The sequence below is a fragment of the Telmatherina bonti genome, assembly GCF_933228915.1.
Source record: "Telmatherina bonti genome assembly, chromosome: 13".
NCBI lineage: Eukaryota > Metazoa > Chordata > Actinopteri > Atheriniformes > Telmatherinidae > Telmatherina > Telmatherina bonti.
Genome location: NC_136611.1, coordinates 31,089,310 through 31,117,178, shown reverse-complemented (window position 1 = coordinate 31,117,178; position 27,869 = coordinate 31,089,310). Strand labels below are relative to the sequence as shown.

General features: G+C 40.6%; 1 protein-coding gene across 1 annotated transcript in view; it reads left to right on the top strand.

The window, feature by feature from the left end:
* Positions 1-5,487: 5,487 nt before the first annotated feature.
* dock5 (dedicator of cytokinesis 5) overlaps positions 5,488-27,869 on the top strand; it is a gene marked incomplete at its 5' end in the record, with an annotated part of 49,139 nt that continues 26,757 nt past the window's right edge. The window contains 20 exons of the mRNA XM_079250920.1: positions 5,488-5,530; positions 16,076-16,159; positions 16,356-16,396; positions 16,475-16,530; positions 16,787-16,883; positions 17,033-17,181; positions 17,327-17,462; positions 17,557-17,714; positions 18,745-18,826; positions 19,392-19,521; positions 20,137-20,209; positions 23,688-23,830; positions 23,985-24,110; positions 24,247-24,371; positions 24,887-24,985; positions 25,066-25,138; positions 25,217-25,320; positions 25,544-25,724; positions 26,067-26,164; positions 26,267-26,356. Of these exons, the coding sequence (XP_079107046.1) occupies positions 5,488-5,530; positions 16,076-16,159; positions 16,356-16,396; positions 16,475-16,530; positions 16,787-16,883; positions 17,033-17,181; positions 17,327-17,462; positions 17,557-17,714; positions 18,745-18,826; positions 19,392-19,521; positions 20,137-20,209; positions 23,688-23,830; positions 23,985-24,110; positions 24,247-24,371; positions 24,887-24,985; positions 25,066-25,138; positions 25,217-25,320; positions 25,544-25,724; positions 26,067-26,164; positions 26,267-26,356 (2,088 nt within the window). The remainder of the gene's footprint in view (positions 5,531-16,075; positions 16,160-16,355; positions 16,397-16,474; positions 16,531-16,786; positions 16,884-17,032; positions 17,182-17,326; positions 17,463-17,556; positions 17,715-18,744; positions 18,827-19,391; positions 19,522-20,136; positions 20,210-23,687; positions 23,831-23,984; positions 24,111-24,246; positions 24,372-24,886; positions 24,986-25,065; positions 25,139-25,216; positions 25,321-25,543; positions 25,725-26,066; positions 26,165-26,266; positions 26,357-27,869) is intronic.

The window sequence follows — 27,869 nt, the reverse complement described above, 5'->3', positions numbered from 1 at the left end:
TACACATTCTGAAAAAAAAAAAAATTTTGATGTTCCTTTACAATATACAAATACATGTTAGATTTCAGGATGCAATAAAACACTGCCAGAAATGTAATCTGCAGTGGAGATGGACAGAAACACTGAGGCTGAGGTAAAACAATGCACTCAAACCCTGACACGTGCTTTTCCACTGACGTTGCAAGTAAACGGTGGCGTCGAATTTAAAAGGAAGAATTATTTTTGGACAGATGCGGCGTTCATTTAGAGAGAAACGCTTTCCCATCTGCAGCTTCTGACTTGTCTGCGTGTGATTGCGGTCATGCTGCAGTCTGCCTTTTTAGATATCGCACAGCTGTGCTTTGTTCACACAAAGAAAAGGAGAACTAGATAAGAGTTGGGGCTCCCTCTGCTGATCTGAGACAATCTCCAAATTAAAATCCTCTGAAGAGGCTCCGGTTCTGAGGTTCTGAAGGACGGCGCACACAGGACCTTTCATGTCATGATACAGAACTTCATTTTAAAGCCAGATACATGTTTGCTGCTGGTGTACACAAAAGTTAGTGCTGCAGGAGTCAGATGGTTTCATGTAAACAACACAGGAGCCCAAATACTGCTTTACTGAGGGTTTCAGCCTCGGGCCACAATTCTTTCACATGAAATGCAAATTGAAATGAGACATGGATAAAAATATGGAAATCAGACTTGCAGTATGACGAAAAGTCTTGAGTCACATTTATTTCTTCACATTTTGTTCCCAAACAAGATTTTCTGAAAGTTTTTTTTTCTTTCTTCTCTTTGTGGCTGCTTCTTCCATTTAACCCAGTCTTTGTACTTGAGGACTTTTCAGATGAATGTCTTTATCTTTCTTTCTGATTAAAGCCACTTAACGTCGACCTTTGAGTCATTCAAGCCAAAACAAGGCACATATATACGTGGAGTGAACCAGTTAACAGTAAAAGAAAATTTTGCAAATATACATGTGTCAGTTTGTACAAATATAGATGTATATGCATATTGTTTGTATATGCATAACAATCCGGCACCTCACAGCAGGGTCCAAGAAACTGGAACACATGGGACGCCATGACCAAGTAGCTGAAGTGTACTGAAGCATCCGAGCAGAATATGAACTGGAGATGCTTCAGTCTCAATAGGAAAAAACTCTGAAGAACTCTGAGAATGAGAGGGCTGGGATCCTGTGGGAGTTACAGATACAGACCGATGAAATAGTGGTGACCTACCAACGTGGAGGACTGGAAAAAGCCTTAAAGGGGAAGGCAACAGTAGTACCTGCAGTCTGCACTGCGGGTTGAGACCCCATGGGACACATGGAGAAACAGCAGACATCTCCATCCAGAAGAGTGCGGTCCTAGGAGCAGCTAAGATACTGCATGAGACCCTCACACTCCCAGGATTGTGGCAGAGGACCTGAGCTTGTGACGAACAGCCACGCGCCCTTTTCAGGGGTAGATGGGAGGGTGTGTGAGGGAAAAGTCTTGTATACACATGTATTCTATCCATTTATGCATGTAGTATTTTCTCTGAGTCATCCACTTTCACTGAAGAGTCATCAGAGGAGAAATGAGAAATAGAAAGGAGTTGAAATATTCTAAATCGAAGAAGAACTGGACTGATAATCTGTGGCAAACGGGGCAGAGCCTCCCCAGAGCCTAGACCTCATTATTATTAAAGCAGCGTGGCATCATCGTGTCAGGAAACTGAACAAAAGACAGACAAGTTCCAAAGGACAGCTTTGGAAAGTTGCAATAGAGAAATGAAAAGCCCAACAAGCAGTGCTTAGACTGTGTCGAAAAACAATGGAGGTCATACTGTTTATTGACCATCAAACATAGTGGAACAAACTGGTTTTGCCTTGAACACTGTATCTGCTGCCATATGGCGCATGTTGAAGTGCTTTCCCCACCTCTCGCTTTCTCTGGATTAAATAAAAATATGAGATGTGCGTCAAGATTTTTTGGAAAAGTATGTGCAGAATCAGATTCCAAGATTGCATTTTGAACTATATACGTTCTTCCACGGCATTTTCCTGGCTTGTATTTTTACGCATTAACCATAGACTGTATATAAAGGCATTAACCACAACAACACACATGTTGGATTAGACATTGTGCCGTTTGCACTAAAACAAATAAAGAAAGGAATTAAGGAAGAAGGTGTTTGACATGTTCTAAAGTTGCAATGAAATGTGAAAAGTTTGAACATGACTTCCTGTGTGCAAAGCCAACTCTTAGTGCTCAAGGATGTTCGGTCCTTGTGAGCAGACAGTGCACTGACCCATCCTCAAAGCACTGGTGGACGAAGCAATTACCTGATTCTGCAGCCAGACAGCCAGGTGGATGCTCGAACCGTATTTGCCTCAGGAGTCATGTGGTTCTGGCTGTGCACCCAGAAATCCATTAGTCTCTCTTTTTTTGTTGTTGTCTGCTTGCGTCTGAGGAATTGAAGCTCTTCGGTGAGGGGTTGTACAGCTACATGTTCAGATCCCTCCATCTCTGAGGTTTTGCAGTTTCTCACACCATAAAAAGCAATCACAGTTCACTGAGTTTAGTCATGCCAGCCCCCTGATGGAGTCCAGTCAGGTCAAGCTTTATTTATACGCTGCATTTCATACATATGGATGCTTAATGTGCTTCATTTTTATGCAGCCCATAAAAGAAAACACTCACACAGGCACAAGCACTCAAGCATGCGTGCACAGAAACACCACTAAAATGCTGTGTATCTCGGTAAGAGGGTTTATAGATATGGAACATATTTATTATTCTGTCTGTCATGCTAGATGTTCAATCATCTGTTTGGCAACACACTGAGAAGGCCATTGGCAAGGTAAAAATATTTCCCCATGGGAGGACAGAAACCGTCCCTCTAACCCTGCATTTTATCTGCAAACTCTACAGCCGGCTCTCACCAGGACCTCCTCTTGCTTTTCACTGCAGTAAATGAGCACAAGCAGTCTTTCAAGCTCTTCCTCCACATGTACACCTGTTTCCTTTTAACATGCACATCTGCTTCAATCTGGATCCCAAATACAAACACATAAAGATTTTCTTTAAACCTTATTGCTAACTTATTGTACCGTCTGAGGTTTTACCAGCAAGCCTGAGACAAAACACACGATGATCTGAATTAGACGATGAAGGAAGTGAAGATTTTTTTGGTCTCCTGCTGCTGTTTATGGAGCATTCAACTCCAGGTGAACTCTTGCATTTAATGCTGCTTGTCAGGCTGTTGAGACAAGGCAACACAGACGTACACAAACACACGATTCAACCACTAAATTAAGGCATACTAACAAAGAGCTAAATAATAAATGTGTGTGACAAACTTGATTTTTAAAAAAAAAAAATAGTTTGCAGTAGCACAAAGCAGTCAGGTGATGGCAATGTTGCATTCTTTTTTCCAATTTCCTTTTTCTCTTTAGATCATCTAAAAGCAGCTTTTTTATCTTTGCTGTAGGAGGTTTTGCCAAAAGTATAAGTAGAATCAGAGGTGAAATTGGTACGAGCAGATGTGAGGGCCCCCCTACAGTAAATCCAAATACTCAACGAGCACCTACAGCTCAGCCAGAAATAGGCCAGCATAATCCTGGGCAAGGCTCAAATCCTAACCTGGGAAAACTCTGCATATAACTGCAGAAAAATATTTGTAGTCCTTGTTATTTAGAGCAGGTCCAGTCAGAGAAACAGAATCTTTAGCTGTGTTATTCTTCTTACATCTTGCAGAGAGAATATCCACATTGGATCTGAGGGTGGGAAAATATTCCTCCATACTTTCATGAGATAAGAAAAAGGCAATAATTCAAAAGTTTACCACCCAGTAAAGCAACTAGAGGGGAACTGATTATGGTTTAGGATTGAAAATGGTGTGTAGATTAGTTATTTAGTAAACGTTTGGTTTTATAAAAGATTGTGATCATAGAAGGGCTGCAGCTCTAAATAACCACCTGAGCCATGTCATCATTGCCTGGATGAGGAGAAAATGATTGACTGTCAGCGGGAACATCAAAAGCATTGGGTGGTCAATAATTCTGACAGCACCTTTCAGTGTGACTGGTGGCAGCACGGGAAAATAAACACACATGATGAGCAAACAAAAGGCTGAGCAGACTGGCGAATCTCACAGCCATGAGCTGCAAATGGCTTCACATGGCAACAAGTGCACAAATCTCATGATGGGCAAGCCACCAGATGCTTCTGCTGTGTGTGTGTGTGTGTGTGTGTGTGTGTGTGTGTGTGTGTGTGTGTGTGTGTCTCTTATTCTGATCAGGTAAAGATGAAGCCTGTGTGTGAGGATGTCGCGTGCATTTAAGCTCAACAGGACTGCAGAAAGTCTCATTTAAAGCAGCCAGTGTGAGATGCTGTGCTGCGTTTCAGATTCATATAGTTTTTAATTAAAAACAATAAACTGGTTAATCATTTATTTATGGCACAATGGTGATTTATAACTCTGATTTGATTATTCCTCCAGGATGTAAGTAACTCCACAAGCCTGCTCAAACCAGGAGTCCCTCAAAACAAAAGGAAATAGCTCTGTATCACTATAAATTCCCTTAAATAATTTACCTTAAATATTTTTCCTTAAATAATTTCCCTCAAGTATTTTCCCTTGAATAAATTTTTATGAAATAATTTCCCTTGAGTATTTTTTCTTCAATAAATTTTCTTAAATAATTTCACTTAAATATGTCCCTTAAATATTTTCCCTTAAATAATTTCCCTCAAATATTTTCCCTTAAGTATTTTTCCTAAATAAATTTTCCTAAATAATTTCCCTTAAATATTTTTCCCTGAAATAATATGTTTTTAAATAATTTCCCTTAAATGTTTCTCCTAAAATAAACTTTTTTAAAAAAAAAAAAATTTCCCTTAAATATTTCCCTTAAATAAATTTTCTTAAATCATTTCCCTTAAATATTTTCCCTCAAATATTTTCCCTTCAGTATTTTTCCTAAATATATTTTCCTAAATAATTTCCCTAAAATATTTTCCCTTAAGTATTTTCCTTAAATAAATTTTCTAAAATAATTGACCTTAAATTCAATTTGAGCCACTTTGAGAGTTTTATGAGGAGCTGCTACAGTTGTTGACTGACTGGTTCCTGAGCAGGAATGGAGGGGACACAGTTGTTGGGGTCGCGTGTGGATGGGGGAGTAGTTGGAGGGACTCACGCCCTCTCCCCTCCACGCTGAGCCCTCCCCTCCCCTCCCCTCCTCTCCCTCCCCTCCCCTCCCTCCCCTGTCCCTCCCCTCCCCTCCCCTCCTCTCCCTCCCCTCCCCTCCCCTCCCCTCCCCTGTCCCTCCCCCCCCCTCCCCTCCTCTCCCTCCCCTCCCCTCCCCTCCCCTCCCCTGTCCCTCCCCTCCCCGCACACAAGTCATGATGGCGGAACTGTGAGCTTCGGGACGAGCAGCAGCGCACCGCCCCGTCCTCGCAGAGCAAGTGTATATAATAATTTATTTATTCCGCCAGCTTCACGTCCTCCCCCGCTATGACCCGCTGGATTCCTACTAAAAAAGAGAAGTATGGAGTCGGTAAGTGCTCGTGTTAAACTGTGTTTTGTTAGTGGAAAGCTCGCCCAGTCAACTCCCAGCAACTCCACTAACTTCAAAAGAAACGGGACTGGGTGAAGTTGGGAAGCACAAACTCTTCCCTACTTTGTTGTTACGGCGGGTATTTCCACTGTAGACAAGCTTTTTACCCCCCCAAACGTCCCCCCGCCCCACTTTGGGTGTTTACTCTCATGGTTTTATAGTTAGTTTCAGGACAGAACTGGTTTCATACTGGGAGCTGTGGAAAAAGGGAAAAGTGCCAGGAGTTCAATGAGCATACCACTCATTCTTTTACTTAATCTCAATCCAAAGAGACGTACTGAACCTACAGTAAGTTTAACTGAATGCATGTTTTGCTTTAAGGTCCTCTGTAGACCCTTCAAGGACTCCACATGGAGGCAGATGTGAGGGCTACTTTACTCAGATAAGAAGTGGATTTGCATAGACATGACCTGGGCTCATAAGTGGTATTAAGCTCCATTTTTACAGCTGTACTGTATCAGTTTAATGAGCTATGGCCATGTTGCATGCATATATTTCTTACTCCTCTCAAATTAATCATTTAAATTGCAATGTCTTGCAACAGGTTATGTCCCAGTCACCTGTATTGGTATTAGTGGGCTTGCAAGATAGACAGATACATAGATAGAAGTACTTTATCCATCTAAAGTTGGGAAATTTAGTTGTTGCAGCATCCGTGTACATTTTTTGCGCTTATATAACAAACAAAAACAGTATAAAATTAAAAATATTAAGAGAAAATTTGAAGCAAAAGGTAAATGAGCTGCCAAGCATGAGTGTGCAAGCGATCAGAAAGCAATCCACACCCTCAAGGTAAACCTGCAGTTGTCTCTATGAGAAATCAGTTTCCCGTTTACTGTTATGACTTTATTGCCAGCACAGGGCGGTAAAAGAGTTATGCTGCTGCCATAACTTATGTGACTCAACAAACACCATTAAAGCTGCATAAGCTGTTACCAACGTTTTTTATCATTTCCTGGCCCTGGTTGATGAGAAGAAGGAAAAAAAAAAAAGGTGTCATGTGATGATAATAAACACAGCTGCATAGTTTCTATGGAGCAGACGCGACTGAAGTCCAACTTGACCCACCTTTAACTTTGAATTTAAGGTGCTTTTAAGGATTTGGTGCTCTGCTGCTGTTGTGACTGAAAACCTTCTTAACCCACGATTTCAGATGGAGCAGAGCAGCACAAACCGCCCCCCCTTTTGTTTATTTATGTTTACAGCAGCTGATGTTGAGGATCTCTTTTATGATAATCCGTTTATCTCAGTGTGGTGTTCAAAATTGCCGCCCTGCTTGATTGCGTAAAGTTTGCCGTTCCTCTGCCATTCGCCCCAGAAACGGCGCAGAAGTCACTGACACTGTACTTAATCCTTAAAATGCCATCGAACCCTGCACAAGGGCTTACATTTTTAATCCGATTAGCTAACCTTGACTGCTTTCACATACAGACGCTGCATTTCAGACAGAAAGAAAGGCTTTTTGAGATTTCTGATAATATCAATTATATTGTGCTCCCAAGCAGGGAACATTGATGAAATAAAACTTATCGCAGTCTTTCATGGTCAAAATGTGACGCCATCATAGGGTAGCTTCCTAATTTTACATCATGGCATCATGAAAAACATGACGCTGCAGGCCTGCAGCGAATATTGACATCAGCAGGCCTTGGAATGAGAGGCTTCAGGTCTGAAAAAGATGTAAATATGGCAACGTGGAAAGGGAAAAAAGTAAATTTATAAGCTTATTTGGCTGTTTCTCATTCCCACTTGAGGCCAGATGTTTATAACTACAGTATATTTACCAGCATGACACTTGCAGTTACTATGCAAGCAGCTAACAAGTGAATATCAAATTACATGCCACCATGAAATATGCTGCAAATCTTTTTTTTTTTCTCTCAACTTCCTTCATTGTGTTCCTGCAACGCACTGCTGTGTGTGTGTGTGTGTGTGTGTGTGTGTGTGTGTGTGTGTGTGTGTGTGTGTGTGTGTGTGTATCCTGCACTGTGGTGTATGGAAGAGCTGATGCATATAAAGCATAAGTGATTTAGATTCATGCTTGATCTTCTGGATGTTTCTAAATGTTATTATACTAAATAGATGAAATTATGACCATTAGAAGACGGACTTTTTGGGGGATTTGTTTTGCTTGAAAAAAATGCATTAATCATTCCTTTTCAAGTGATTTTTGTGTGTGTGGATAAAATGCTTTTAGGTCGGTGTGTATTAATAGACTTGATATAAAAGATTAGAGAAGCTACAGGGTTTCAGGAGCAGGGCCAATGGCATTATGGTTTCATTAGCTAAATGTATTCTATTTGATCAGTATGGCTCTTTGGTTAATAATAAAGAAGATATTAGTGTCAAAGAAAGATGCTTTTGGCTATTCAAGATTCAAGCATACCCTCTTGTCAGAGTGTGCTCACTCCTGGCTCAAATAATAAAGACGATGGCCAGATGTCAGCCGAAGCTTTCAAAAAAGAGCCTCCACAAATCAGCATCGTGGGGATGATGCCCAGACACACTGAATGCTGTTTGCTTGCTCAATCTTGATTTATAGTTGTAGAATTTCTTTCTAAGAACTTAAATTGACAGAATATTGATTATTTTTCATTTTAATTAGATTTTTTTCCTTACAAAACTCAGTGAAATGAAAAATATTTATTAGTTCCCAAATGGAAATTCAATACAATGAAATGCGTATAATACTATAATATGAAATATTATGGGTGGAAACATCGAATCGAAAAATAAAAAATTTGAATTTTTTTTTTGCTTCATAATTTTAAAATAGATTTTTTTTTTTTTTTTTTGGTCAAAAAATCATTTTTGGGTTTTTTCTGGTCAAAAAATTGATTTTTTTCAAATAAAAATAATCAATTATATAATTTTTTGTCATTTTTATTGTTTTAAGTGATCCTTTCACTTGTCCTCTTGGGGATTAAAGCAGCAGAATGATGATCTGGCTACTGTGTTGTTTTTTCCTCACTGAAATCAAGAAAATTGACAAGTAAAAAAAAAAAAAAAAGTTTTATTCATTTATTTTGTTTTTAATCTACAAAAATCAGCAATATCAAAGAATTGTGAGAATCGCAATTTAAATCGAATCGGCACCCAAAAAAATCTGAATCGAATTGAATCGGGTCAAAAGCTTGTCGTCACAGCCCTATAAAATACTGTAAGAAAATTATTATACTATGATATGAGATGTAATGAGAGCAAATTACAGGTTTTTCCTTTTTTGAAGTCTAAAAATGCGAGCTCCAAGTTTCTCCTCAGAGGGATTCATACGAGTTAAACGAAACTTAGAAGAAATCGCAGTAAATTCCACAAATACGAGGGCCATTCAATAAATAAGGTGCATTTTTTTGGTATAAGGACTTCTAATACAGATAGAAGCTTACTTTTTTTTAAAAAATTGTTTTTCAACGTAGTCTCCCAGCACTGTCACACACTTTTCCCATCAGTGCACAAACGTCCGCATTCCCACAGAGTAAAGATCTTTGGACTGATGTCTCAGCCAGTCGCTCGCAACACTTTTGACTTCGTCACTTTCGAACTTCGTGCCTCTCATGAATGCTTTCAAAGGACCAAACAGGTGAAGTCTGAAGGGACGAGGTCTGGGCTGCGGGGGGGCGCTGCTGGGACAACTCGACCCTCCTCTGTTTGAGCTCTGCAGTAAGCATCTTTGGCACCCACCGACAGCTGACCTTCGAGTAGCCAAGGTCATCATGGACAGTTTTGTGTGCTGTCCCAACAGATGAGCTCAAAGTCCTTCCAGTGTCACCGTTCTGTCAGACTGAATAAGGTCACTTCTGTAGGCCTGCCAGGCCGGTCTTCATCCTCAATACCGCTCCGTTCTTCTTTAAACAATTTATCAATTTAGCCCACTTGATTTTGGGTGAAACATGTGGCACCATGTACAGCTGATATTCTCCTATGAATTTCAACTGGTTTGCACCCTTCAGCATCCAAACACTTCATAACTGACCGCTGTTCAATCCTGGAGCATGCTTCTTGGTCGGCCATCTATGTTAATCGCCAAAACTCTCAAAGTTTTTTTTTTTTTTTTCTTAATCTGCAAAAGAAATAAAACCCATGTGAAAAAGAAGCAAAACTAAAAATAAAACAAAGTAAAATTCTGTCTGTATTAGAAGTCCTTATACCAAAAAATTCACCTTATTTAATGAATGATCTTCGTATAAACCATAGTCGTGGGTTTGGGCAAGAGTTTTCCATGTTGTGTGTGGCAGAAAATTAAACAATTATAGGAAGTATTGTCTAAATAAATAGGAAGTGATTTGGCCATTTGTCAAACCACTCACCTGGGCTTTAGCTGGTTATCCTGTTTGAGGAATTCCATGCTTCTCCTCATCATGGCTGTAAGTTTTCCATCATACTGCAGGTTAGCGGGCTCTTGGCAGGTCGTTTGCTCTCATTAGGCTGTTTTTAGGTGTTTTTGCTTGTTGTTCTTCCACTGTCAACGAAGGGCTTTAACTCCTGAAAACCCTTAACTTAAACAGGTATTTATAGGATTAAAGATTGTTGTGGGCCAACGTTTTTACTGGACTACTTTCACCGGACCCTCGCTGAGGTATCGGGGCAGCATCACCTGGTCCAGGACTACAGTCTGGCTCCACAGATAAATTACACTGGCTACTGGTCAGAAATAAGTTGACAAAATCTGCAGGTATGATTGAAGCCTGGACTGGTACACCAGTAACATATCAAGATTCTTAGCTCTCTAATGGTGTGTAATGTGCATAGATACTTGTCAGGGATACTGAGTAAAATACATATTTATTTGTCATGTCCCGCCCACGTGACATCTGGTACCAACAGGTTAACTTTAGTTGGAATGATACGGGTTTGACCCCCCCTTTTTCAGTTTACATGTGAAAATTTCCATGTTAAGCGTGGATGACAGTATCTTCTGAAAGAATTTATTAAATTGTATTTGCTTTTCATGTTTTGCATATTAAAAGCTCGAGCGCTGGCTGATGTATTAAGTGCCTACATCGCATGGGAGTGGCTTTCTTAGTTCCTGTGCAATTGAATTAATTTGATTAGATAAAGAAATGATTTATTTATATATATATGATGAGTGAAAAGATATATTAAGGACAAAACAGGGAGGAAGGGAGCGGTACTTCTGTGTATTATGCTGGAAATGCGGTAAATCCCATCATGAGCTCAGGCAGCTCTGCATCCGTGCTGATGTGATGGTTGTTCTTTGTTAAATACTAAGGGTGGGAAAATCAAATCGAAAAATGGGATATAGGGATTTTTTGCTTCACAATTAAAATTTTTTTTTTTTTTTTTTTGTTAAAGTGGAACTATTCTGTGCATTTCAGGCTAATTTATTTTTATTTCTGAGACCAGAATGGCTGGGATTGATCGAGTTATTGTCACAAATCGCTTTATTTACTTCAGACCGACCCTCTCCGTAGGCTGTCAGATCAGCCTGCGGGCAAAACGAGTGGATTGAGACTCTTCCGCATTAAGCCCCGCCTCCCGCCACTGCACTACATCTGGAGCGCGCACCGCACCTGCTTTTGCCGTCATTGTAACGTCTCATAAACAGAAGGATTAGGCTAATATGAACTCAATAAAAAAAGAAAATACAATGTCGACACATAGCATACAGCCCTACATGTTGGAACCTGAATCAGAGCCTGAAAACGAAGTGGAAAACAGCAACCCACAGCAACGAATGCAGCAGGATGTCTCTCTTTGGTAAACTCACCAGCCATCGTTGGAAATAACTTTATCCCACGTTTTCCACCCGCCTGATGTATTTGTACATGCCCTTGTTAACCAGTAGAAGGTAACCAATCACCGAACCTTATCCCCCGGGACGTCACAAGGATTTCCAAGTAGAAAAAACTCTCTAAAACGACGCGTTTTTCGTCGCCATGGAAACCGAACGGAGAGCGTGCTGGAACTCAAACTCAAACTCAAACATGCGTTTAGGTGATAAAAAACAGTGCCGTTCACATGTCTGATAAGGATTCAACCCTGTAACACTGTAGAAAGCTCAGAAAACTCCAAATACCATCATAGGACCCCTTTAAATCTTTTTTTCTTTTTTTTTTTTCAAACAAAAATAATCCATTATAAAATTTTTGTCATTTTTATTGTTTTTATTGATCTTTTTACTTGTCTTCTTGGACATTACAGCAGCAGAATGATGGTCTGGCTACTGTGCTGTTTTTTCCCAATAGAAATAATAAAAAAATGACTAGCAAAAAAGGTTTTGTTCATTTTTTTGTTGTTGTTGTTGTTTTTAAGACATAAAAATCAGCAATATCGGAGAATTGTGAGAATCGCAATTTAAATCTAATCAGTACCCAAAAAATTGGAATCAAATCGGGGCAAAAGCGTGTGATTATTTTCCTCTTTGCAGTTTCCTCTCCTGCTGTCTTCAGCTGCTAATCGAGCATCTCTGGCATTGCAGCGCTGTGCTGTAAACTCCTCCCACAGCCGCTTTGCTTTCCTTCAGACGCTGTTATTAGAGATTTTTCTGGTGTTTTGGCGATTGACTTGAAGGTACATATTGTTCTGCAGTTACTGTAAGGAAGGAGCAGCGGGAGCCTCTCCCGTCCTAAAGCACTCCCAGGCGGCCAGTCTGTCGGCTCCGGCTGCAGGTCCATGTAGAATAACTGCAGTAGGTTGTGGAAGTTCACCTAAACAGAGTTTATACCATTGTCAGTGACAACTGGCTGCATTGTTTTTGTATACATAGTTCTGTGAGCTAAACATTGTAATATCCCTCCGTTACGGGGCGTTACCATAGTAACACGTTAATCTGCTGGTTCAGATAATCTGTCTTTTAACAGGTAAATGAGAAAAACGCGCTGTAGCCTGATAGCGGTTAATTGGCATAAAACGTACATCGAGGCCAACATAAAATAGTTCCTATATAAGCGGTAAAGCGGATTAAACAACTCGGAACCGTTAATTAGACAGTTATAATGCACGACACGGCGTCGAGAACACCACGACGCGCAGCGTTGTTTAAAAATACTGGATAATTGTTTTAAATAATCGAGATTTCAATTTCAATTTCAGTCAAAATAATCATGATTATAATTTTTGTCATAATCGAGCAGCCCTAGCATATCATCACAGCTTTATTAAATACATGTAACATGACATATGAAATGTGAAACTTGTTGTTTTTGTTCCACTTGTACTGGATTTAAAACGCAACTAATCGCGTCTCACTCGTATTGCCACACTAACCGTGGAGGTTGAGCTGCCTCCAGGCTGATGTCGGCATCTGGCTCAGTGAGGAAGAGCAACTTGTAAACTTAGAAAACGAATCCTACTGCGTTACATCAGTGTTGATCCTCGTTTAGGAGGCAGTGCAAATGAGCGCTCTGCTAAATTCATTTTAACAGCTGAAGTTGTCTCATTTGTTTTGGCTCACAAACATCTCAAGCTTGTACTGGGAGTCCAGACGTCAGAGAGAATCGGTGTTTTGTGTTTTTAGGTGAACAGCAGCTGATAAAAGTGTTGGTCAGATTAAAAAAAAGTTTTCTCTCCCTTACTCTGAATGGTCACGTCATTGCAGAGAGAAAAAACTAAAGAATCCTCTTGAGATTTCCATCCGGTCCACAGATTGCAGTCATCACATCCCTGATTGCTCACCTTGCAATGTCAAACCTGATTGCAGGCCGTGATTTGGAGATAAACGTTTGAGGGTCAGCCTCGACTTTTAAAACTTAAAAGCAGATTAATTTATATTCAAAAAGCCAGGAGTGGTAGGGTCTCCTTGCTTTTTCCTGTTGTGCTCTGTAGATAAGACACATGTAATCTTCTCTGTGCTTGAGATTGTATCAGGGTTTTTAACCTGAATTACAAGATGAAGCTTCACACTGATCTAATTTAGTCTCTCTTTGCACAATTAGCCTTGAACTTTGGAGTTAATTCTCTGATTTATGAATAGGCTATGAGGACTTATTAGCTGGAGTGTAGTTTAAAGAGCACTGGATCATTTTTGGCTGTCTAGACATTACGTGGGAGGAGTGAAACCATTACAATTGAGGCCTTTTTGATTTTTTTTTTTTTTTTTTTTTTTTTTTAAGCCATGCTGCCAGACAAGAATTGGCTCAAACACAAACTTACCTAACAGTAAAATGCACCTCATCCACACTTTTGTAAGAATTCTTTACAATTGTTATTTTCTTTGAGCTCTGTCTCGCATCACTGCAAACAATACTGTCTGTTCTTTTTTTCTGATTCTAAGGAAGATGCAGACCTTTTATTTATTCATTCATTCATTTTCTAAACCGCTTAATCCAATTCAGGGTCGCGGGGAAGCTGGAGCCTATCCCAGCTGGCTTTGGGTGACAGGCAGGGTACACCCTGGACAGCTCGCCAGTCCATCGCCTTTTATTTAAGTTTTATCAAAATATCTGAATCTGTGATGGACTGGCGACCAGTCCGGGGAGTACCCTGCTGCTCGCCCAGTGATTACTGGGATAAACTCCAGTTTCCCGCCACCCTGAATTGAACTAAGCGGTTAAGAAAATGGATGGTTGGATGAAAAAATGCCTGAACATTTGGCTCTTTACAAAGAAATAAGAGGATCAGCAGCAACTTGTATTTTGCATCAATTGTAAGTCATTTTATTTGTTTGTATTGTGTGAAATTAAACCCATGTTGTACGTGGTTTATGTTTCGCCTCCTTAGTGGGTTGGCAATGAGAACAATAGCCTCTCGTTGTGTTGCGTTAACTTTGATGGGCTGCCAGCAGCTGTTTGAACCATACAGCCGTGGCGTTCTTCAACTGTTGTTCAATCCACTTGTAACCTAAACCACTGAGAGAGAATCAGGCCGACTACGATTTAACATCAGTTCGCACATTAACTTGAACTCGTGCTGATTTAAGTTTTATTGGAATTTACTGGAGAAGCTGCAGGCTCTGCGTTTGTCTCAGAGCTGTGCAGATGAGCCGTGCTGCCAAAAGCCCAGAGTGATGCCTACAGGACAGAGAGTGTGGCATCACAACATGCTCAGCTGCGTTGCTACCACTGGCACGCCGCCACGTGGTTGCCAGGCCCGAACGCTGTGTCGAGTCGGTGAATGGAGCATTGTCTCTCCTGGCATGACTGGAGGCGGACGTCATTTCTTCAGTCATTTCCTGGTGATTCTTTTGAATTAAGAAAATGATTTACAGTATATGTGTGTTTAATTTGAAAATAAATAAATAAAATAAGGGAAATGATTTAATCTCATTTTTAGAATTTAGTTTTCTCTTAATGAATAGAAAAAAAATCTCATTATTGTGCTTGCCTGCCTGCAACTGCGTGCACCACAGATGCATATAATTAGGTCAACATGACATAATATGTCCAGTAAGGGTCTAACCTAATACTTTGTAGCTCTTGGGCCGGTTAACCCAGACCAAGTCTTGCACTAAAATGTAATTCCCTTGGGAGATATTTGTGTAAGTATATATCCTATAAAAAGCTGGAGTGCTCTAAAATTGAAGAGGAAGTCATGGAGATGGAAGCGCGGCCTCATTCAGAGATTTGTCAAGTTTTGGTATTCACACTGAGGTGTGATGAGCCGAGCCAGTTGAAGCGTGCTGTGAAATCTGGCCTCCAGTAACAAGTATCACCATGCAAGTCAGGGCAGAGCTCCTCTCATACTTTCTTTATCTCACTGCTAGAATCAGTGGTTGTACACTATTGCAGATCCCTCATGTCAAGACAAAGACCTTTGCTACAGTACTGTTTGCCAAGGTTCCTCTTTTGCAATGTCTCCTTTGGTTTTTTTTTTGGGTGTGTGTGTGTTTGTGTGTAAAGACACAGTCATGGATGACCCGTGCAATGAGTGTCCTGGTTAGACTTAAAAAGCAAAGAATGGGACTTGCCTTTAGGACAACTAGTCGGCTAAAAATAGAATAGGGAAGGACAATGCTTGCAGGTGAGTTGCCTGGCAGAAATAACAGCCTGCAGTGCATTTATTGACCAAAGGCCACACCTGTGTTAAGATAGAGGATCTGATGCCGTCAGATTTGTAGCTCGACTAGGAAGCTTCTTGCTATGGCATCGTAAAGCCCCAAGACATCGGATTCAATTAAAAATAGTCTAAATGCTTTTAACGTCTGAGTCACACAGGCAGGCTGCTCGAACAGGCCGTCTGCTGTTAGAAAAGGCAGTCGGATGAAGAATAAATCAAAGCTCGGCTTTCTCTGTGCTGGGAGTTTAAGTCCTGCGACAACAAGGATAGTTTGGCTTCTTTTTCTTTGGGAGAAAAAAAATAAAAACCTGAAGCAGAACTTTTTGTCAAACACACTTGCTCCACTGTTCGAGCAGTGATTGAGAAGGGATTTGGGGCTTTTCTTAGTCCAGTGGTCCTTGAGAATGAACAAATTCATCAGTCACTGTTACATTTTTGTTTTTTGTTAACAGTATTTTTTTTATATATATTAAAAAAAAAAAAAAAAGTCGTGTGTTCCTCATAATAAGACCCTCCTGTTTTGCTCCTCAGCAATCTACAATTATGATCCCCTCGGCGAGCAGGAGCTGTGTCTACAGGTGGGGGACACGGTGCACATACTTGAGAAATTTGAAGGTGAGTAGGAGCACACTGCATGCCCCGACACATCCCAAAGTATGCTGACACAGACGTTTAACAAAACGTTGACCGAAATGGTGCTCGGTCTGCTGTGTTTAATAACGGAAACGAGTCGACCGCGTTGCCACCATTCCCATCTCGTTCGGCTGTTTCATCTGGTGTGAACTTTAACACCGTTCATTCATATCCTCAGGCTGGTTTAGAGGTTACACCCTAAGAAAGAAATCCCAGAAGGTACGGGCACCAGCACCGTTTGTTAAGCTGTAGTTACTATGATCCATGTGTACTGACACCACACAAACGTTTCCCCAGGGCATCTTCCCAGCTTCCTACATCCACCTGAAGGAGGCTACTGTCGAGGGAATAGGGTGAGATCACGTTTCTATTTCACATTTATCCACTTTGCTTTTGGTTTGCTGCTGCACCTTGTCCAGAAGCAGAACACTTATCATCATCATCATCATCAGTGAGAATTCAGTAACACTCTTTTTTTTTTTTTTTTTTTTTCTTACTCTTTATCGTGTACATAAATGCACTTGAGTCTTTTAAAACTAAATGAGGGAATTTGTAAGCATTAAGCCACTTTATTCCTAATGCCTTATACTCTCTTTTTGTGGCTGATAGCCAGCAGGAAATAATTATTCCAGCAGACTTACCTCTGGTACAGGAGCTGGGAGCTACCCTGAGGGAATGGGCGCAGATATGGCAAAAGCTCTATGTGGTACGTGTCCCGTTTCGCTTTCAGGACTCACACTTCTGAGCACTTTTCATAACTTGAATACATTTTTTTGTTAAAACGTTGCGAGGCTGTGCATTCTTCCTAAGAAGGAATTATTTATAACAGAGTGTGTGTGCATGCTTATCTGACAGGGGAACAAGATAATCCTGTTCAGGAGTGTGCAGCAGATGGCTTACAGCCTCATCGAATATCGATCTCAGATAGTGTCAGGAACGCTGCCCAAGGATGACCTTGTAGAGCTCAAGAAGAAAGTCACAGCGAAGATTGATTACGGAAACCGGTATGATGTCTGCTTTCTCATGGCGCTGCGATGAAACATTATTACTACGTAATATTATAAATTGAGTTGTAAAGTTTTTATCTGCTTGAGTCGCATCTTTTAAGATTGTCCTTGGTAAACTCCTGTCATGCTGTCTGCTGCCAAGGATTCTGGGGTTGGACCTGGTGGTGCGAGATGAGGCTGGGAACATGCTGGATCCAGACCAGACCAGTACTGTCAGTCTCTTCCGGGCACATGAGACGGCGTCCCGCAGTGTGGACGACAGAATCCAGGAAGAAAAGGCAGGAATCTGATTTGTCACGTCGCTCCACTGTGGCTGCCGATTTCATCTAACCTTTGTGTCCGCGCCCTCCCTCTGGCTTTGTGTTCATGCAGACACGGCTGCAAAACCTGGAAATGAGGAACCAAACTCTGTTTAGTACAGTGCACACCTTCAGTCTCCTCATGAACCTAAAAAACTTTGTTTGCAACATCGGAGAAGACGCCGAGCTGCTCATGTCTCTCTATGACCCCGACCAGCTGGAATTCATCAGGTCAGCAGAAACTTTGTACACGATGTGCAACGTAATCCGACGCAAACGGATTACGTAGAAATAAAAATTATTATTATTATTATTTCAGCAGTCTACTTCTACTGCTGCTACTTCAAATGCTCCGTGTGACTAAATTACCAAATATTGGCTGCTGTCGCCGTTTCAGCTCGTAGGAAATTATGGCTGGGATTACATCTTTTTAAATGAACAGATGAGCTTATTTTAAAGCTCACTTTACGAATATTTAATGCTGTAAAACTAGAAACGGGGCAAGAATAGGATCACAACTTCACGGCAGGAGTATTTCAGGCATAACTAACACCATTTCCACGTGGGCTGTTTCCTGTGGAAGAGTCAGAAGGTCACCGTTCACAAAGGTCTGCAGGGAATCCACTGAATCACATGATTGATTTTCAAAAGTAGTTTAGTTTATTTAGGATCCCCATTAGCTGTAGGAAGCTACGGCTATTCTTCCTGGGGTCCGGCACAATTATTACATCAAAGAACAAAGACTTGTAAAAGTTACACAGCACATCGGCACTTCTGTTCAATCCTGGAATATAAGCTATTTACATATTCAGATCCATCTCTTTATGTCTATTTTTACAGACTAAATGTTATGTTATATCCAGTACTTTACCATAATACACCGTATCATATAAACAGTTTACTGTAATACACACTCTGTTCATTCACAAAAATACGCTGACTCATCATTGGATATCAACATATATATGTGATTATCTATAATACAAATCTTCTAGTACACCTCTATCCACATTATCAGTTAGTTTACTCTATTACACATACATTTGTATTTAGTATACTTTTATCACCAAACCCTTATATTTATGATTTATATAGACACCTGTACTTTTGAGAAATAGTCAGTTCATAATATGTTAAAGTTTTTTTAAGTATGCGACCGTCTTGTAGTTTATTCTGAGATTTTTGTGCCTTCTTTGCCTCTTATTTCTCCTGATGCCTGAGATGGCGTGTCTAACTGTAATTCCTATTTGACTTTCTGCAGTGAGAATTTCCTGGTGCGCTGGGACAGTATGGGAATGCCTAAAGAAATTGAAAAACTCAACAACCTGCCAGCCTTGTTCACGGTAACCGAATCCCAGCTCGCCGACTGCCTTCTCTCCATTACAGATCTAAACCATCCAAATGCTGCCTGAAAACTGCGACTGGGATGATTTGTTTCTGCACAGCTCTTTAATTTTTTCTCACATTTACTGAATGTCTCTCTCTCTCTCACACACACACACACACACCACAACACTGTGAATCTGAATACATCCCCCTTTTACTGCTGCTGTCTGCTTTTAATGACACGGTCAGTAATGGTGTCGTGGTGTTAACTTCCACGTGTGCTGCCATGTAACAGGGATTTAGACTGGAAGGAAATCTGCTTAATCAATGCAAAATGCTTTAATTTGATAGTTTATATGTACTACTTCAGTGATCACCAGCTCCTACAGCAGAAAACTAAACATGAAATCGTGGACTGGTAGTTTTCTGAGACTTTTCTAGCAGGCTCTCCTTGTGTGATATTTGCCATCCGGTCTGCAGCTGGAACCCTGTGAAGCACATAATGACCTGCTGATGACAGAAGAAGGCTTTTTGTTCATAATTCCCTGCATGTGTCATAACAAAGCAACGTTGTGTGTCCAGGACCTGAGCAGCAGCGACCTGATGAGGCAACGACTCTTCCTGGTGTGTCAGATCATTCGAGTGGGCAGCATGGAGCTCAAAGAGGGCAAGAAACAAACGGGCGGGTTGAGGAGGCCGTTCGGTGTAGCTGGTGAGCAAATGACCTTTTTTAAAATGTCTTAACTTTTATTTCGTGGAAAAATCAGTTCAACACACACAAAAAAAAGACCCTGTATGGTACAGATCCATGAGTGGTTCCACCGAGGTGTAGAATAAAATGGAAACTTGCGTCCTGACCCAGAAAACAAACCTCTGCTTGTCCTTGGCATGAGTTTGTGGAAATTGGTTGAACAACAGTCCTTTTTGTTTTCCGGCCTGATGATTAGTGGGTACAGTAAGAAATGCTTCCCCTTTGGTTTTTCAGCAAATGAACTGAAACCAGAGTTTTTCAGCTGAAAGCCACATTATTCTTAGACAAGAGAGAAAAAAAAACGGCCAAAGAGTTGCGTGCAATTCAGAAACATTAGTAAGCTGGAGATCAGGAACCCTTAATCTGTTTTACTGTGCAGGCTGGCGGCAGCGCTAGGCAACAGGTGAGCAACCTTCATGTAAACACAGAGAACACAATTCATGGTTTTATAGGAAATAAATGGACTTTTCGAGCTGATGAAACATGATGAAATGACATTCTGAAGTTGTTTTCATCTGGAACTAGAAGCCTGCCTGCTGCCTCGCTGTGATTCTTCCACTGTGTTTGTCATTGCAGTGATGGACATAACAGATATCGCCCATGGCAAACTAGACGATGAGGACAAACAGCATTTCATCCCCTTTCAGCAGTGAGTGTTTTGACGTTGTCATGCTTCGGCTGTTAGCAGCTTCAACCCTGTTGTGCTACCCTGCACAAAAGGGAAGAAGTCATGTTTATGAGTAGGAATAAGACGAGAATAGGAACAAGTTTGCTTTTTCCGTGGTGCGTTTCAAGGACAAAAAGGGGGGAAAAAAAACTTTTTGCGCTCCATGTTTTTTTGTATTTGAAGCCTGCGTTTACAGAAGTTCTTGATAATAGAATATTCTCTAAACATATGACCTGATTTCTAACATAAAACCAGAAAATTGACTTTGTTGAACATCTTCAGAGCTGACTGTGTCGCGCCTCCAAGCTTTACATAAACACATGCATGAACCAAATGGAGCACACACAATCTTATTTTACATGTTTGAATTATTCTTAACATAAAATGTGTACGTTGTCCTTTACCTGACGGTGGAGGGGGGGCTTAACTAAATTTTCTTTTCCTAATGACACAATATGGCATCGTGCTGCAGGGGTTTGTTAAGCCTTTCAGCCTTGGCAAATGAATTTCCAACATTCATTAACGATGACAGACTTATTTGACTTTCCCCAAACAATGAATTCAATAATTACAAATTAATGACAAAAAGGTCATGCAAAATGAATTCTCAGAAGAGGGAAAGACCAGAGTGACAATAGGATACGTGCTGAGGATTTTACGCCCTGGTTATGTCTGCATGTACACTTGTAGTTTAACTATTACTTTTGCTTTTTATTTTATATTGAATATTTCTTTCATAATTCTGTCAATATGTTTTGGAGTTTGGTACCATTACTGACTCTCACCCAGTATAGTCCAGTATCCCCTCCCACAATGCCATTCTGATGTTTTTGCCATTTCAAAGCCTGAATTTGATACATCTTCACAACACAGAAGGTTACTCCAGTTTTCCCCCTCGCTCCACAAGCGTGTCGTCTTATTTTGAAAAGTCTTTGTTTCTTCCTGCTCTATGATGGAGGTGGCCTGAGAGGGGAGCTCTGCAGCCAGTCAGCCCTGAAAACTCAAGTGGTTCTGCAGGAGAAGCTGTCATATCAATATACTCAAAAGAGCTCATTTCATTAAATTGCCATGACAGTTTTTTTTTCCCCGATAATTCTTTAATAATTATGGGATAAAATAGGCTTGGAAGTATCTTGGAAGACCATTTTCACTCAACTCATTCTACTGTTATTTCCAGAAAATGTAACCTGAAACTGTATTACACAATCTATCAGCTCTGCACAGACACAGGGGCGAGGTCCTTGGAGACAAGGTCATCTCTGATGGACAGAAAAGCAGTGGACACGTGTTCTGTGGTCAGATGAGTTCATGTTCCGGCTGCTTTTGGGACAAAATGAAGTGTTAAAAGCCTGACAATTTGGTTTTACATGCCAAAAAAGAAAGTCTGTCCAGGTTATTATGAGAGAAAGGTGCAAAAGGCAGCTTCTGTGATGTTATGTGGATGCTTTGGTGTCCATTGGGTGGCGTGCATGTGGGCCAACGTGCCACTCATCTATAGACGTATACGGTGTTATTTTTGAGAAACATGCTGAAATCAAGAAGATGCTGCTACCAGAGTGGTCAGCAGTTGTATCAGCAGCACCAATGCCATAATGGTTTGTAACAATGTGGCTTCATAGACACAGGTGTGTGTGCTTTGCTGGCCTCCCTGCTGTCCAGATCTGTTTCCTACCAGACATACATGAAGCATCATGAGGTGGAGAACAACCACAGAGAACGGTTCAAGCAGCTGAAGTCTGGTGCTGAACAGGAATGCACAGATTTCTCCAAAAAAAACAGTAGAAGCATCTTCATCTCCATGACAATTGACAAGTCATTAAAGTGAATGTAGTTATAACACAGTGGTAAACATGCCGTGGCGCTGCTGGCATGAAAGTTTAGGTTTTAATGTTTTCCAAATATTATGAAGCTGGTCAACGAATACACTAAAAAATATTATTTTAAACTTCATTTAAAATTACAAATAAATGAACAATTTACAGATAGAAGTTTTTATGGCTTTGAACAATTAACAACTTTGGTGGAAATGAAGTTTATTTAAAAGTCAGATGACTTCAGTGCTGGTAGCTGTCTAAACATTATGTTTGGGTGCTTTTCTAATGAATGTTTGCCAGATAATTATATAAACCAGAAGCTAATAATCCAGATATTTTCTACTATTTAGCCAACTAAAATTCAATTCAATTCAGCTTTATCTGAATAGCGCCGCTTCACAACAGTGTTGTCACAGGGCACTTTACATACACAACATTTCAAGCCAATTCATACATAGCCTATAAAAGAAAAAAAGGCCTTTATCGAAACTAAAAGAATTATAAAACACACCAACCAGGATTTTTCCCTGCTGTCGTTACTTTATATTAACTATTGTGTAAAATTCAGACACTAAAAGGACAATGTAAGATTCTGTTATAAATCAAAGATAAAATTCCTCTTTTTCACGTCTAAAAATGTTTTTGCAATAGAAAAGAAAATCCTCTCAGTTATGCCTTCACACGTCTGCTTTCTTTTCCCTCTGACTAACTCACAACTGTGTGTTGGCACATTCCCACTTTTTTATGAATGACTGCTTGTTTGGATTTGTTTGGTCCATTTATTTTGGTTTATTTACAAGGTTGCATGAACATCTCATCAACCCTTTCTGTGGCCATGCTCAGGAATAAAAACCCTGAGTTTAGTCCATGGTTAAACCTGCAATATTCAGCTGTGGGAACAAGAAACAACAGCTTTAAATACAACTGAAGCTCCTACTCTGAACATGCATCTGCTCAGGTTTCCCACACACTTTTCAGCACAGCGCTGTGTTTCTAAACTTGATATGATTTTTTTTTTTTTTTCATCCCAGATATATCAGTAAGGCCCGATTCCTCAGACAGCCTGTGCATGCTAGCTAGTTGTAGCGCATGCACAAAAGCAAAGCTTTATCTAAAGGATCTGCAGCTCTCATAAATACATAATATGTCTATACAACATCCAGATACAGTACGTCCCTGTGTTATTTCAGGGCAAAAAATCTCTGCGATATTGCAATTGCCCCTCTAATATTGATATTGCACGAGTTGATGATGCTTCAGTGATAAATATTATATAGATTTAGCAGCCCTACCACATTGTTGTACTTGTACATACATGAGAATAATTGCGGAGGAAGATCACATGTTTTCAGCCTCATGAGTTCCCTTTGTCAGTGTTTGTGGAAAGGATTTTTACTGCTAAGTAATAATAAACAAAATGCACAAATAGTCCTTTAGAAAAGTGGGGAGTAGGATCTTTTTCTTTTTAACACTTCTCGGGTGTCACATGAGGTAAGCAACGTGTTTGGAGGGATAATGGTGCGTCCTGTCAATAAATCCAGAGCGCCTCACTTTGCCTGCGCGCCGCTTCCTTCCTTTTATTTGTCACCTGTCAGAGATGCTGGCAGCTGATTCTTCTTCTTCTTATCACAATATCTCTCCCCCAGGATCGCTATGGAAACCTACATCCGCCAGAGGCAGCTCATCATGTCCCCGCTCATCCCTTCTCGAGTCATAGGAGAGAATGAGCCGCTCACGGCTGTCTTCAACAAAGTCATTGCCACGCGGGAGGTCAATCACAAAGGCCAGGGTAAAATGAAGTGCTCACCGCCGCCGCCTTCCCCCTGTGATTCGCTCTAAATTAACCTTTTTGTTTGGAGGGAAATAAATGGTGTGTGAGGGACATGCGTGATGTATCCTTTTAGTGTCTGCCTTATTGAATTTCTTTACATGTCTGCTGCCAGGGCTGTTTGTGACCCTAAAGCTCCTCCCAGGGGACCTTGCCCAAGTCAGGAAGGACTACCCTCACTTTGTAGACCGCAGCACGGCAATTGTGAGGAAAATGGGCTTCCCAGAAATCATCCTCCCAGGTGGATTTAAGTCTTTGTTGCTGGGCATTGACTCTGCAGTCAGCGTACTTATGCTCATTTTAATTGCGCACAGAGCCGTGAGGGGGAACATGAATTGCCAGCGCACCCACCTGATGATTTCTTGTTCTTTCTTCAGGAAATGTGAGGAACGATATATATGTAACCTTGCTTCAGGGAGAGTTTGATCGCGGTAAAAAGAAGACCCCCAAAAATGTGGAGGTCATGCTGAGTGTGCATGATGAGGAGGGCAATCCCATGGAGGTAAAACAACCCACTGGCATTAATTAATTGTCTTTTTTTTTTTTATTATTATTATCTTTTGTTGCATGAAAAAGCATCTGTGTGTAATGGTTATCAATGCTTTGTGAGGTTTTAGCACACCAGGCACCCAGGGTTTATGTGGGTCCATCAAAATGCTAGAAGCGTCATTTATTTAGTATTTATGACCTAATAACTGCAAAATAAATGACTCACACATCAGTCATGGATATTATTTGTTTTAGTGGTCCTGGATAAACTGCAGCTTTCTTACATCCCACACTACGACGGTATAAATGATCTGATAAAAGATCTCCATGTTGGCATGTATTTTACCGCAGCCTCAGACATGTTGGCATAATTCTGCTTCCTGTTTATAAAGTCAGTTCTTATCTGCTCACTGTTCCTTCATCCATTCATATTTCTGCTACAGCGATCTTTGCTAAAGTAGATGTCACACACAGGGTGGAGAAAACGACGAAACGTGTAATCTGATGCCCTTCCTCTCATTCCTGTAGAAGGCGATATTTCCTGGAGCTGGTTATGATGGTATAACCGAGTACAAGTCTGTTATTTACTACCAGGTCAAGCAGCCGTGTTGGAACGAAACCGTGAAGGTAAGCACGACCTTATCTGTAGTGAATAGTCTGTATTCACACACTTAACTTCCCCTGACTTCTCTGTTTGTCTTCGTTAGGTGACGATTCCCATTGAAGACGTGTGCCGCTGCCACCTGAGGGTTATGTTTCGACACAGATCCTCCCAAGACTGTGAGTTCAGGCTTTTTCTAGACTCTCTAAACAAGTCTATGAACTGGTTGAAGACTTACTCTCCTGTTTCACATTCAGCCAGGGACAAATCGGAGAAGCCTTTCGGGATGGCCTTTGTCAAGCTCATGAGAATAGACGGGACAACACTGAAAGATGGCAGGCATGAGCTTATCGTCTATAAGGTGGGCTTGAGACGCTGTTTCAGTATTTGTATTCTATGTTGACTTTTATTCACTGAGCCAGACGATGAGCATCGTGATCTAATTATGCAGAGATCCGTCATGAATAGATGACGGCGGGTAGATGGATTATGCATGAATCTCTCCGCAATCAATAAATATGAGGTTACATCTCTCATCAATCAATAGGCTTCATGGTTCGTTCCCTGCATCATGAATGTTTCAGGTTGATGTGAAAAAGGCAGAAGATGCGAAGGTTTATCTCACCTTGCCGGCAACCTGGGACGAAGTGGCGGACAAGGAAAAGCAAACGGTGAAACCGTTTCAGCATTCGGGAGTGGTTCCTGTGACCAAAGACAGCTTCCACATCGCCACGCTCACCTGCTCCACTAAACTCACCCAGAACGGTACCCCAGGGCTCACTTTCCCACTCCTCCAGTCCGATGCTCTGGGATAATTAAAATGTGTCCTGTCTCGAGTCATCTAAAGAGAAAAAAAAGACCTGATTCTGTCATGGATGTTGGAGCAGCTCCATCGTTGTTGCCTCCCCGCAGATTGATTTAAAATTAATTAAGCTAATCTGTGTTGCTAATATTTTGCTGATGTGTTGATGTTTCTGGATGCAGGTCTAATTAGGTTTGTAGTGAAATTTCAGGCTTGTAACACAATTACTTTAATAGATGCTGGAAGGGAGGACACATTATATGGAATCTACCTTGAGAAGCTTTTCTGCTTTTTTTCCCCTGCAGTGGATCTGCTCGGCCTGTTGAACTGGAGGTCTGATCCTGAGAATCTAGAGCAGATTTTGCAGAGGCTCATGGAAGTGGAAGGAGGGGAGATTGTCAAAGTAAGTCCTCAGATGTGTTTCTTTTAAACAGGTTATACTTGAGGCTGCTCCAGATGGTGTGTTTAATAGCACTATTGTAACAGGCTTCTGTTTCATCCACAGTTCCTCCAGGACACGCTTGATGCTCTGTTCAACATCATGATGGAGACCTCAGAAAAGGACACCTACGATTCCTTGGTGTTCGACGCCTTGGTTAGTCTCTGTTAACAGTGTTTGTGAGTTGTAACTCTTGCCATATAAGTGTCAATTACAGTAGTGGTGACCAGCTTAAGATCTTAGGGAGGTGCAAAAGGGAGGTTTTTACTCAGTTTGTCGAAATGAAAAATGTGATCTATGCTGGGTTATCAGGTCTATGTGAGGATGAAACGCATCACAAAGCGTTTATTACATCCAAGTACACAGAAATAGAGAGGAAATCTTCAACATTTACAACTTTGTTCAAACAGCTGAGCGATGTTTGGACTTAACTTTCACACCTCATATGCAGGTGCAGGATCATGAATCCAACATGCAGAGCAAAGATGCTTTTCATTGCAGACTGGCGTACTGGGTCATGATTTCGTCTCGATTCCCTTCTGATTTTTTGGGTGCCGATTTGATTTAAATTGAAATTCTCATAATTCCTCGATATTGCTGATTTTTTGGTAGACCTAAAAACAAAAATAAATGTACAAAACTTTCTTTGCTTGTCATTTTCCTTGATTTCAATTAGGAAAAAACAACACAGTAGCCAGATCATCATTCTACTACTATAATGCCCAATAAGACAAGTTAAAAGATCAATAAAAATGGCTAAAAATTTATTATAGATTTTTTTTTTTTTTTTTTTTAAATTGTTAAAAAATGGATTTTTTTTTTAACAAAAGAATTGATTTTAAAATTGTGAAGCAATCCCAATATTCAATTTTTTTAAATTTGATTTTCCCAAACCGAGTGACAAATGTGCCAAACTGAGAGCAGCAATGATTTCCACTGCGTGTAAAAATGCATACATTTACTCTGCATCGTTTTGCAGTTTTACTTTACATATAAAAATAGTTTTGTGCTGAAAGATTTCTGCTTTCCCGACATTGGTAATGGAAGTTGACCTCAGTGGTTCCAGGCTTGAATATAATATGCAGACTGTAAAGAACAGTTTACTCACCCTGACCTGCAATGTCAAAGAGATATTTAGGAGAAGGTATATAAAAGGTTTTAGCTTGTCATAGAAGACTGCTGCATCTGGAATGGTCAAACATACAGTTTCACGCTATTTCCCCATTCAGCACCATTAAACTGTCAGAGGCAGCCTTCAGCCTCCTTATAACAATAAAACCAAGACAGGTTGTCACAGGCTTCATAGACAACAGCTTGTCCTTGATCATGGCACGTATTAGTTACACTTTTCTCTTCATAAAAAAGCTGTTGCCACGGAAACGGACAGCAACAAAGTTTTGATTTGCTTTCAGAAAAGGAGCCGGGTGGAAAGATTGCTTCGTTGTTTCAAACCACTGGGTTTCATGCTGGAATATGATTGCACAGTTTTCCTTTTATGCTTATAAAATGCTCCCAGAAGACGCTACTTTATCTTTCAGATATGTTGAAAATGAATTGAGATTGTTGTGAAATGCAAAACGGAAGACAAATGCTTATTTTTTAAAGAATTTATGCAGAATGATGGTTCAGTTCTGCTTTAAGTGATGCATTGCTTTACCTTTTGGAAGTT